The 13,510-nt window shown below is 47.3% G+C and overlaps 1 protein-coding gene across 1 annotated transcript in view; it reads right to left on the reverse strand.

Moving 5' to 3' along the window:
• Nucleotides 1–1,929: 1,929 nt before the first annotated feature.
• LOC105452957 overlaps nucleotides 1,930–13,510 on the reverse strand; it is a 40,324-nt gene continuing 28,743 nt past the window's right edge. The window contains exon 7 of the mRNA XM_011694522.1: nucleotides 1,930–3,948. Within this exon, the coding sequence (XP_011692824.1) occupies nucleotides 3,722–3,948 (227 nt within the window). The 3' untranslated portion in view covers nucleotides 1,930–3,721. The remainder of the gene's footprint in view (nucleotides 3,949–13,510) is intronic.

Below are 13,510 nucleotides of genomic sequence, written 5' to 3' on the forward strand. Positions count from 1 at the left end.
TGTGTGTGTGTGTGTGTGTGTGTGTGTGTTTCGTGTAAGTGTCGGGTGTGAAATACCTTTATTACGTATGCACTCGTAATCCTTACGTATGACAAAACAATTAAACCCTGGGTTTAACCGACTCCCCCCTCCGCCTCCCCTCCCTCCTCCCACCTCTTCCGGAAATTCCGCGCGCTTGACGTTATTATTCTAACTTTCACGAAAATTTCGCCGCTCCACTCTGCCGATAACTCTCGATCCCTCTACTTAAACTTAACGCTAATTCATTGTACCACTTAAAGGTATCCTTTCCCCCCTCTCCCCGCCTTTGCCTCTGCTTAGCAGAACAGCCGAAAACAATATATATATTTTGTATATATATTAAGTAAAAGATTCATTATATAACTTGGCATACGCGACCGTTATCTATTTACACGAGCATGTGTGCTGTCCACGTGCGTGTGTGTGTGTGTACGTATATGTACTCTCTCCCATAAAACTCTCTCCTTCCTTCTCCCTATTCCTGTGTACGTGTGTGTACGTGTGCGCGCGCGTGTGTGTGTGTATGTTCCTATCATCACATACGTAAACGACACATAACATCTTTGAATATCCTTTTCCCGCGGCTTCTCACCCTTCCCTCCCCTCCCCCCCCCACTCCCACTCGGGAATTAACTTCCCTATGACTATGTAATCTCCGTCGTCCAGCATCATCAATCCCATTCCCCGGCTAACTTCCCTCTGCGCTCCCCCACGGGACAATCGATGTCACCTACGCTCGAATAATTTTCGCTCTCCTCCACTCACTCGTTTCCTCTTTCGCGCTCGTCAGCGCATCGGCAGTTGATCTCTCGCCAATCTTTTTGATCTCGGCGATCAACATCTCCTCTGTTCTTCGTCACCTCCTCTCGCTTCATCACCGGGACGAAAAACGGTGCAACCAGTCGGCGCGACCGCCCAGGCAACGCCGGTCCGAAGCGTACAACGTCGGACGATTTCGCGTCCGACAATCCCGACAAACGGACCGCGATGCTTAATTGCGGTCCCTTTCCTCCTCCTTCCCGCGAATCGCTTACACGCGCGCATTCACGGCTGCGCTTCATGCACACGTGTGCGTACGCACTCGCTCGCTCTCGCGCTCATTCACTTACGGCTTCGCAGTTGTACATACATGTTGCTATTTTAATAACGCGCCCTCGCGACACAAAAAGAGAACGGAAAAAAAAACGGGACCTATTTTACGTACAGATAGACATCACGTGTGCGCGGATCGAAGATCCCGGAGCTTCTCGGACGAGTGGACTTCGCGGCACGGGGAGGGGAAGGGGGGGGGGGACAATGATTGTGACGGAGAAACAAGATATCGAACGTACGTGGTGCTTGACTAGCGTAGATCGAATTCATTCTGACTTGGGCTGCGAGCGAAGCATGTATAGCAATTTGAAATTAATCTACGGTCTGTGAGCTCCGAGATCCACGATCTTACGCGTTATCCTCCCTGCGAGGAGGGTAGCAAATGGCAGGAGAACTGCTCCGACATTTACCGGACAAGTAGTAGTAGTAGTAGTAGTAGTATTTAGTAGTAGCGGCTGTACGGAATGTACAGGTTTTATCATACTGTATAATATATCGCTATTGTGTTCCCTGTGTGTGTAATGCATTGCAAAACGATGAGGTAGAACTGTCATACTTTTGGCAGAGTTATGCGCGCGCGTGCGCGACGAGTGCTCACGTACTTACGTATTTGGCATGTCGATTGTTATTAGAAAACGGGAGTAAATAGAAAAAGAAGAGGAAGAAAAGAAGAGAAGAAAAATAAAAAAAAATTTAAAAAAAAAACGGAAATGTATTCTCTATCTCCCTCTCTCTTTCTTCGGCATTTCTGTATCTCGTGCACTATCATACCCCCAGCTCGCGCACGACGCGCTTTAAATACTAAATAATTCTCTATATCGTCTCTATTGTCTTTGATAACTTACGGTAGGCGGATATCGTTGTGAGAATAACCGTTTTAAAAAAAAACTTCTGCGGAAGAACAAAAGAAAAATAATAAACGAAAGGGGAGAACAAGTAAAACGGAACAAAAATAAGACAGATTAATCTGTATAAAGTGTAAATACTGTAACAAGTAATATCGTGGGTGCCATCCTGACTAGGAGTATATCTCTATATATCTATACATATAGGTAATGTGTAATATAAATCTATTGCATTGATCACATCTCATACAACCGGGATAGCAACTATTTCGCGCGTAAACCGCGCGCACTGTTTAGAATCACACGACGTGTGATCGATGTGGCTATACTCTATATTCACGGTACGCGACTATTGCTCCGGACAAAAGTCCGCATTTTAAACATTGTAAACAGGTAACAAAGTGGTAGTGATCGTTTCGCCGCGAGGCGACGCAGCCGCCTACGGCGAACTTCCGTGGCGAGTGCGTTCGTCTTCTATTTTTTTTTTTACTTTTTCATTATCTTTTTTTTCCAGAAAAATCGATGTCGACGTAGGAGGGTAATGGTATATCAACGTGATTATTGCTCGGTCGACTTGCTTCTTCGAGGTGCGCGCATTCGCCAAGAAGTATTTTCGCGCGGCGACGGCTGTTCGGCACTCCCACGGCTAATCGCACGACAGTCGTCCGCCCTTAGAATCGCAGTAATCTCGTAAACGTTATATAAAATCGTAACTGTATAAAAGGTTGTGTACTTCTCGTCGCGATCTCGGATATGTGGGTCCCACCGCGATTATTATTATTATAGTGGAGCGTGCGTGTTGTACGCGGGTGTATGAAAACGGCGAAACTGAAAATTGACTGTGTGATTATTCCAGTAGTAGAAAAAGCGTCTTGTCTTTGGCACTGGTGCGCGTGTAACGTAACGTTTTTTTTTTATTTTTTTATGTTTGGATAGGCATCGCGCCCGTCGGAGCGATCCTGTAGGCTCGACTTCTCAACAGCGGTATAGTAGTACCAGAAACAGGTAAACCGGTTAACAGCGTTAACGATTAAAATGCGACGGCGAGTAATCCGATCTATGGTAATGTTGAACTATCGAAAGGTAAGCGCTGTTTTCTTGTTATCTTGGCGCTTAGATCATACCACGATTTTCAAGTTTACCTGAGTTTGCATTGGTTCTCTCGTCGCCTGCGCTATAATGGGCCCTGCGTGTACGTATTTATGCGCCATTCGCCGCTCAGCTCGTTACCTTCATCCGCATATCTCTCTTTCTCTTTCTCCTTCTCTCTCTCTCTCTCTCTCTCTCTTTCTCTCTCGCTTCGTTTAAAAAGCTCCTAGTTAATAATCCTTACTTGACCGTTGCACTTTCATTGACTAGCTTTGTGATTCGCAGCGTTTTTCGCGAGCGTGCCCGAGGCGCCGTGCGCATCGTTGTTCCGTGCTTCCTCTCTCTTTCTCTTCCCTGTACGAATCTTCATGGTCGTACCCTCTCGTTTTACTCGATTTCTCAACGATTCCACGCGCGCACGCGGAGAGCTCGCTCTCACTCGCGACGAGGAATCGGGACGGCGTTCGCTGACGACGACGAAGGAAAAACGAAGGTATCTAAACTGCAGCCTCTCCTCTCGTCCCGCACCGCTTTAACCGCGGTTCAATCTCGCGGTCGGCGCCGGCGAAGTTGCCGCCGGGATTGTTGCTTCCGAGTTCCGGCAGCATCGCGCGCGAACCGCGACGGCGACCACGGTGGCGACGGCGAGAATGACAGCGACGCCGAAGACATTGTTACTGGACGTGATCCGAATGGTTGGACTGCTGGAAAGCGGCCTTCATTCTGAGCTCGTCCTTGTGCTCCCGCGCAATGTGCCGTCTGACGGTGTTGTTCCTGGTGAACGTCCGCGTGCAGTACGGACACGGCACCCTGATACCCTGGTGACGTTGCCGTACGTGTGCGCGCAGATTCGTCTCGTAACCGTATAGTCTCTCGCAGAAGGGGCACTTTAGTTTTCTACCTGAAAAGAGAGAGAAAACCTTTGTTTACAAATCCAGTCCAGTGAAATTATATCGGCATTATACGCAGATTATATCGTTTATTTGATTTGCGCTTAAATTAATATTGTTTACGCACAGGCGACAAATACGAGCGCCATAATTTTCAAAAGAGTGCAAACGTCACTCACACGTACGCGTGGCGGTAGAAAATATTAATAGACATAAAAATATATTTCACGGAACTGTCTCAAAGCGTGATGTAAATCAGCGTTCACACAAAAAACCGAGCATAAAGAAAAGTCTTTTATTATTATTTTTTTCAAGTTAAAATTTTTCTACCGATTGCCCGATTTAATTGACATGTAAGCCTACGTGCTAATCATAGCGTTCTGCGTATAAACGCGCGCGTAATGCTGCGGCGAAACCTTCGTGGAAGGAAGCGTGAATGCAGATTACGCAATCCAGCTTCTCCTTTCCTTCCTCCTTCCCCCTCCTTCTCTCTCTTTCACACACATACACAATTTTTTTTGCCCGTGCGCAGCCGCGCTTCACCATTAGTCCCATCGGCGAGAAGAAAACAAAGTTCGGGCTCGGGCGAGCGATTCATGGTGGAGCATTAGGCCAATGCCTCCGAGATTGTTGGCGCGTGCAAGGCCAACCTCGGGGCTCCGCGAGGCCTCTAATACACTTCCCATCCAGCCCGATTAACTTGCGCCCGAAGTACCATTTACGGCAACCGCCCCGCCGCGCCGCGCCGGCCGGCTCGGCCTTCTTGCTACGCGCGAACGCGCAAAACCGCTCTCGAACCGACAAACGATCTTTGTCATGTGTAAACGCTTCTAATGCAGCCCGCATATTTTCTCTTACGCCAAATCCAAAAGTTTGGCCGCAATTTTTCGGTCGCTCCCGGTTATTGCGCGACACCTTTTTTTGCTACGCGATACGTGACGACGCACTAAAATAATGCAATGTTATACTTTCTGTTAGATTATTGTTAAGACTTTTTTTTTAACGCAGACGTTTTTACATTCCTCAGACAGTTAAATTAGCTGTTGATCAGTGCTTGAAAAGCACACGCTAGATATTCAAGAGAAACGTTCTCCGAGAGAAACGTGGCAGATAATTAAATGCTACTTCGTTTCACGCGTGAAATATAAATTACTTAAAAATGCTATAAAGATGCACGGTCCTATAAGAGTGTGTAATAAATGTATTTTTCAAAAATTCGCGATGTAGAAACTTCCACGCTGTTCAGCGCGAAAAGTACTGTTAGATTTGCACAACGTGGCACTTGTGCGATAAAAAGTAAAACTGTTTTTACCATTAGCTCTGAGCTAATAAGTACACGGAGAGAATTTTTTTTTAAATTTACCCTGCAAATCATGTCACGGTCAGCTCGCGTAACGTTAGTTACACGGAGAAAATTTTTTTTTAAATTTACCCTGTAAATCATGTTAATTGTGGGACAATACAGTATTTAGACAAATTTTACTGTGCACTATAATAAATTTTACAGTAGTAAAATACAGTAAAATTTATTGTAGTAAAATACAGTAAAATTTATTGTAGTGCACAGTAAAATTTACCTAAATACTATATCGTCCCACAATTAACATGATTTGCAGGGTAAATTAAAAAACAAATTCTCTCTGTGTAGCTAATGTTACGCGAGCTGACCGTGACACCATCGAACTTCATACCATGTAGCAAGAAGTAGCTCATTGTGTGAAGATGGACTGTGCTGTGACGTTCGTCTCCGAATGAAGCGCGCATTAGTCTCGTCGCCTTTTAACCCATAGAGATTTCTCTTTGTCTAATTCCAACGAGAAGCGGCGACGTTCTCTCGGCCCATCGTGACACCAAAGGGCTCCCTAAGAACGGCCACGTCATTGCACGCGCGCGCGTTTAAAAGTAATAATAAGTTCTAACGTAATTCTATGCTGAATCACAGTCGATGAATTGGCCGAAATTCGCGTTTGCGTTTCACGAGCATATAGCTGAACGATGGGCCATTCACAAGCGGGCCGCGCGTGACACACCGTGTCATTACCGAAATTATATAGATTAATCGGAAACAGTTCGGTGGAGAGTCGAAGAAGAAGAAAAAAACAGAAGAGCCCGCCCATCATTGAGGCCGTTCTCTCTTAAACGAAAAGATTGCTTCGCTCGATACAGCATTCAGGTGTCATGAGAGAGATGGCGGGAAAAGATGCGAGCGAACGGAAGACATCGCGCGGTTGAACGAGCCAGTTTAAGTTAGATGGTCAAAATTGTTATTGTTGGTTCAACGCGTAAATAATCATGGACATAAATGACGCACGCATATATGATATATTTCGTACAAGGAATCGATTATACAAAGGAATCGATCTTTCGTCGTTCGCCTCTTGTAAGAAATCTTTTCTCAACATCATCTCGGTCATTTTTGTCAACTGTTATTTACGTGTTGTACAATTATTATCTATTGTCACGCTGTCATCACTTATGCAATGTCACGCTGGCCCGAGATTTATTCATTTCGAAACGCAAACTGCGCTCGATGTCAACCTGACCAGCCGGGTGGAACAAACGACCGCATTTATCATTAAACGTGCGCCGAAAATACGGGCGAATGACGATATCAGTCGCGGCGAAGAAGAAAAAAAATAAAACACCCGTAACCGTGCGCGTGTACATACGTGCGCGGAACCGCGCCGGCTCCTCGGCGGCGGACAGCGCCTAAAAATAGTGGGCATCCTAGAAAATGTAAACGGGGCCGCGGGGCAGCGCGCACACGGTCTCGTGCAGCTGACTATGAAATTCACAAAGGACCCGCGCGCGCCGGAACAAAGGCGCGAAGACGTAAGCCGGAAGAGAGAGAGAGAAAGAGAGAAAGAGAAGAGCGCAGAGAGTGGCCGGACGGGCCCCCACCGAAAGAGAAAAAGAGAAGGAGAGGAAGCGAGCTCTCTTCTTCTTGGTTGAGGAGGATTATCGGCAGAATGAGAAAGGGCAGGCGGGACGAAGCTGCGGGGTAGATACGCCCCTGAGACATGCAGAAACGCAAAACGGTGCCGGCCAGGAAGCGGGACGAGCGCGCTTCTGGGAAAGGTATCGCGCCATCTGCGCCGCCCAAGAAATCGCCGATCCGCCGCCCGGGTCTCGTGTTTATCGATGATTACCACACATACAGCTATATACGTTCCCCAAGTGTATCGAGATTCGAGCTCTATGAGCGGCGCCGAAGTTCTTCGAAGCGCGAGTTCCCGTTCCGCGCGAAAAACACCTCGGCGGATTCGAGATGCCGCTTCTGAGTTTGCTCGAGGAAATGTCATCGTCACCCTAGAATCTTACCTAGAACAAATTTCGTCCTTCTCTCCGCACGCATGGCGCGTTTATTAAACCGTTATTATGAAGGGCTCGAACGAACGCTCCTCGGAAAATAATTAAGCGATCCAATTAGTCTCTCCCGGTCTCGGGTACTCGCTCGCGCCTCGAATTATCGTCACGTTCCGGGGTGGATTCTGGGAGGGCCGCTGAATCGACGGTCTGGAAGAATGCGAATAGGGGGATACGGCGATTCGGAGCCGGGCCTCCGATTCTTGGAGGAATCGTGCGTGTTTGACTCGAAAGGGCTCGGGGAAGGAGGAGGAAAAAGACTCGAGAGAGAGAGAGAGAGAGAGAGAGAGAGAGAGAGAGAGAAAGAGTGACCCGCGGGAGGGATGGGCGGACGAGGCGGTTGGGAGGCGGCAAAATGGAAAGGTTAAAAGTTACGAAACGCAACGGCAGCCTCCAAGGTCTCCCCCGTTCCCCACACCTCGACCTGACCCTTTTTTCCCTTTTCGGCTGAATGGATCGAACAAACGTGTAACGCGACCAAGTGACTCCCGATACACGACAGCCCTACCGCAACGCACGGGAACTCTCTGCGGCTTCACTGCGATCGATTGTAGGCCGCACGCTGTCAAGCGTATCGCTGTTATCAGCGTGCGGTCCTGTCCTCCCAACATCTCCCCCCTCCCTCCGTCCTCATTTTCGACCCTCCCGGATGCGTGGCGCGATCTCGTCCGCGTCTCCGCTGATATCTTACGCGCTGACGTGTGCGTGAGTGGGCTGGGAAAATGGAGGCTCAGAGTGCGAGACGGTATCGCGTAACTCGAAACAGGGAACGCGAAATAGAAGATAGTACGATAACGATTATCTACTTTGCGGTGGCAGATTCGACACGTAAAAATGAATCACTAGGGTCCACGGCCTCCGGATATGTGCTGTAGAATTTCATTGTGTAGAAATAGAGATCCTGAGCTAGCCAAGTGATCCCGGCCGAGCGTCTCCACCCTGCGGAAAGTTAAAAACGCTGCGTACGCGGAGGGAATAGGATGATGCGTGCATGCGTGTGCGTATGCGAGAGCTGCGCTGTGTGACGCTGGTGGATCTTTCGCCAGGCCTTGACACATTTCGTTCGGTGGCGCCAAATTGGTCGCCGCTCGGGCGAGCACTCGCTCTTCGAACGGGAGAGGAAGAGGAGGAAGAGGAGAACGCGCGGCCAGAAGGGGGGGAAGGAGGGACAAAGGGACGGACGAATCGGAAGGATAAGAGAGACCGCGGCGTGATAAGAGAGAGGAGGACGGCGAAATCAACGACGACATTGAGGGCAAGTGAGAAAGGAGAGAGAAGAGGCCGAGGGCTAAAATGGTGAGAAGAGGAGGGCGAGGAAAATCAATGTCAGGCAACGTGCGTTGCAACCCGAAATCAAGGGAGCCCAGGCCTCCCGCGTTATTCCCATCCCGGCTTGGCACCCGGCGGTCGATTCTGCAAGGGACGGTGGTATACGGGACGCACACCCTCTCCCTTTTTTTTAACCCCTCGAAGATCGGGAGTGAACCATAACCCGCACAACGGTCCACTTCCCGGGCCTCCCTGAATCGCGGTGTCCTTATGGTTTTGGAGATACAGTGGTATACCTTCGCTTCTCGGTATCAGTATCTATCCGGCAGCAAATTCTCTCTTCGGAATTCCAACAAGAATGAGGATCATACCTTACATATATGTATACGTGGACACAACAATATAATTTTGCTATATAATAGCGAGATCTAATGTCTATGTTAAAAGCGAAGCTTTTATACGTTTTATATGAAGTATATAATACAAGGACGACCGTCGCTCGTTAAGGTATGTCGGAATACCGTTTCACATTTCCGAAATATAGAGGACGCCGAGAAAACGATGCTGCTCGGACAGGGAGTTGACGAAGGTCTTCCTGATCTCCTCAGGGCCATGAAGAGCGAGTTAGCTGGTTGAAATTCTGAAATACTTCGGCCATGTAGTCGGCGAAGCGATCCGAGCCGCTAGGGCTCGGAAATAGTTAAGATTCGGAGGGGAATTCGAGGAAAGGTCTCGATTATGCACCTCGGCCCATTATACATGGATACGGTACAAAGCCTGTTAATTATCAAAGTGCAGGGTCAAAATCGAGATTTCTAATTTTAGAGAGGTGCGCGCTCTCTCTCTCTCTCTCTCTCTCTCTCTCTTTCTCTCTCTAGAGAAAAAAAGATTTTTATGAATGCGCTTTATTTGAAGAATAATCATCTTCGCAGGAAACTTGGCTGACCGCAAGAATCCGTTTCTACTAGCGCGCGGAATAATTCTGGAGAATGGATCCTTCTTGGAATTTCGGTACACTGACGTAAGGAGATGACAATATTTGGAGTATAAAGCGCAACGTCTTATTGCAAATAGCTAATTCGAATTGACAAATATTTACTCAAACATTTCTAAATTTGACTTTTCATTTAATTCTTTTATATTCGACGTGATATATGACATTGAAAATAACGAAAGAATTAATTATTATGCCAAATATGCTAAAATTATTGCAGTAATTTCTAGGTCAATACACTTAAATATGAAAAAAAACAGCTATAACTCAATTCCTTCAGTTAAATAATATTTCGTTATTTTCAACTTTCGTGTCAAAATGTCTTATTTTAACACAAAATATGGTTAAAAACATAACCATATATATAATCAACTCATTTCTGTGATTTAATTGCTTTATATTAACTATGCATTTAGTTGATTTAGTGAATATAAACTAAAGTTGTCAAATGTGTCAAATTTAACATATCTCTTGAATTAAATTGTTTGGCTCCATTAGTTAAATTAACGACATATTGAGCGATTTATGAAAAGAAACGATAAAAAATAACTTAAATTGTGGGTATAATTTAACGCTATGAATTTAACAGTGTATTATTATTGCGTGATTGATTATGCTGAACGCGAATACGCAATTTTCGGATCACGTCCCCGCCCACTCCCACGAAAGTTCATCACTTCCTCGACGCGAGCGTCTGCGTTCTGAAAAAACTGCGTGTCTCCGAACGTCTGCGTGTCCGCGATGAAAATAGTGTAGACATAATTTTCCAGTGGCGACGTGCGATTACTTTGTTCGCGAGGACGTCGGACGTCGCGTGGCGTCACCGCTTGAATGCACGTATAATATACACGCGCGTGTACGCGCTTCTCCGCTCGACGCGTACATACACGCTCCTCCGCATTTGCGTGCGTGCGTGTGTATGCGCGCGCGCGCGCGCATTCGACGCCGACTCACGAATGCGTCCGGAGCACGCAAAGTCGACGAAAGTTTTGGCGGCACGTGCACGCACACACCGTTGCGGCGCGCGCATACACGCAGCCCCGTGCACGCACGCACTCACGCACGCACGCATTTGTTATTGATTCGGTAGGCCCGGCGCGAGGGATGCTCGGCGCCCTACGCTATGATATAGCAGAAAACGCGAATTCCTGAAAATGCGAATACCTTCGAGGGATACCTCCCATCGGCTCTCCTCGCGTTAGCAACGTGCACATTCCGCACATAAATACGCGTAAGAATAACTATCGTATTTCTGTACTCCTAAAGTGGTGAATTTCACATTAAAAAGAACCGTTATGCGCTAGTATATGGCGAATTTTATTTTTGCAAAATTAAATTTCGCTCGATGATAAAGGGACTGATTTGCATTCGTTTAAATCGCGTCCAGCGACAATAATATTATTTTTACGTTCTTATTCCTACACAGATGCAATATTGCGCAATTTAATACTGTATGTTATCACTGTTTATTGAATGCAATTTAAATTACAGCTAGTGATAAAAGCAACGAATCGTCAGTCATGTGTTTCAGTGTAAAGAACACCGCCACGAAAGCGGCGTAGTAATACGACGAAATTCGCTTGGCGAATTCGCGAGGCGATGGTGGTGGTTGTGGTGGTGCTGCAGTAAATTTGCACCCACGCCTGGCTGCCCGCCCAATTTGGCGATCCACCCCCACCTTCCCCGCCACGAAAATATACGCGCCTGGGCGTCGAGCAGCTGGCGCTATCCCGCGTACGCGTCGCGAACCTCACGCAATGACGCAGCGCATGCGGCGCGTCGTGCAACACGCATGAGGCGCGTGAGCGTGCGTCGCGAGCCTAATTTCTATGCCCGTGCATCGAAACGGTGGCCCGTTAACGCGTTACGCATCGCACGAATTCGGCTGCCTTCCGGCTGGAGTTCCCCGGCCGGATATTCCACGTCTACTTTTATAACGAGCGGCACGCATTGCGTTTTTTATTTTTTCAGTCAAAACCTCTGACTCAGAAGATTTATCCAAGACGAAACGAAAATTAATTGCTAAAGGAGGATTATTAAGGCAGGTAGTTCATTTCGTGGAATACATAATGCCCCTCGTGCGTGCGCGCACACGCGTGAGACCTGACCCATTCTACCGGTCTCTCGAGAGCTGCGGCTCCTTCTTCTCACGCACGATGCAGCAACGATAAGAAAGATAGAGAAAGAAGACGCGCCCGCTCGCGACCGGGCAGCGTTTGTCCTTTGTATAGGAAAACCTGGGCCGGGGAGGAGACGACGGGGGAGAGGGAACAGAGGATATCCAGCGAAGATAGGGTTACGCATATTGTGCGTGGGCGGAGGGTAACGCCGGGTTCGCAGCGCAAGGCGCGCTCGTTGTTTTATTCGAGCTTGCCGGTGCGGGGAGTATGGTAATAAAGCTCGCGGACGAGAGGGGGGATTTCAGAGGGGGCTACAGTCCGGCTATTTTGTCCTCGTCCGCATGGAGGAAGCATGGAAAAAATGCGCCGCGCGCGCTCGCGACGGTAAAAAATTCGACCCTCCAAGGGTAGGCGGTGGTTAATGAAAATGAATGAAAAATTTATGGCCCCGCGACTATCGACGGGGCTTTGTCCGGGCTTCCGCGAATCCAGTTTCATGTAATATAAACCATAACGCAACGAAAAGAAAAATCGTAAGCTGGAAGTAATTACAACGATTAAAGACGATAAGAAACTCGATAATTAAAAGTATTAAAAGAGAGGTAATGGCCGGGCTATTTGACGAGCCAAACTTTCTTTCTTACAGTTACAGTTTCTTTCCGTTGTTATCATAATCAATATTTTTGTGAGGCATTTCTGCGTTTTGCCGCACGACAAATAAATAATCGGATCATTTCTAATGTTTCATCAAAAACGAACCCGTTACACGTGTGGTAGTCAATCACAATCGTTAAACGATATATACGCGAACTAAGAGCATAATATTATGCAAATCAGTGTCATTGTCACCGCGAGCCTAAAGCGTATACAAGCGCGAGTAAATTCCTTCGCTTTAAATGAAAACATCCTCTAGTGCAAGGTGCGTTTTTCTCTCACGGCCTTTTATACAAGAATTTCGGGCTATTCGTTAACGTCTTGAAATCAATTATCGAGAAGAGTTCCGCTTAATTTCTCGTGGACTCGTCGTTTTCTACCAGAAAGGTCCTTCCCCGAAAAATTGTTGTCGATTACTTTCCTAATTTAATTAGCGTTAATCTTTCTAAATCGATCGTAATTACACACGTCGTGTTCCGGCCACACATAGCGCATAACAAATAATCGTCGCCCGTGGCGCGTCGTTTATCAACGATTCCACGTCTATCATGTACGCCGTTGATGGTCATTATTCTGTTCAATAATGCATATCCATATGCTCGTACGCACACATCCGCGTTACGCCAAAGCGCGGTGTCGCGGCCTCTCACGAAAAAAACAACAAGACCTTCACGAGAAACCGAACGCGTTCCTTCTTTCTGTATGTGTGTGTGTGTGTGTGTGTGTGTGTGTGTGTACATGTGTGCGTGTTTTCGATTACGTTCCATGCTTCATTTATCAGTTCGCTCGTACGAGCGGGTGCTCCAATGGCCTTATCATGAATTATTTCGTGACCCGAATTCGGCATTGTGTGTGCCCGCGGATTCTCTCTCCTTCTTTTTCTCTCTCTCTCACACTCTTTCTCTCCGTCTTTCTCGCTCTCTCCTTCTTTCTATCGTATCCGGTGGTCTAACGGTTAACACAGCGAACTATGTGTATGTGTACAATTTTACACGTACATGTGCGTGTGACGAAACAATACGTGCAGTCGAGGAGTTTTCGTGCTTGGCTCCACGAAAACGCGAGCGCCGCTCGTCGTACGCCGTGCGTGTGTGGGCGACATCAAGATTAGGCGTTATCACAAGCCAACCACAGATGATCGTATCTCTCGCTCGTATCCCCTGCTCCCTC

This window comes from Wasmannia auropunctata, unplaced genomic scaffold (assembly GCF_000956235.1).
Source record: "Wasmannia auropunctata unplaced genomic scaffold, wasmannia.A_1.0 LD336023.1, whole genome shotgun sequence".
Classification (NCBI taxonomy): Eukaryota; Metazoa; Arthropoda; class Insecta; order Hymenoptera; family Formicidae; genus Wasmannia; species Wasmannia auropunctata.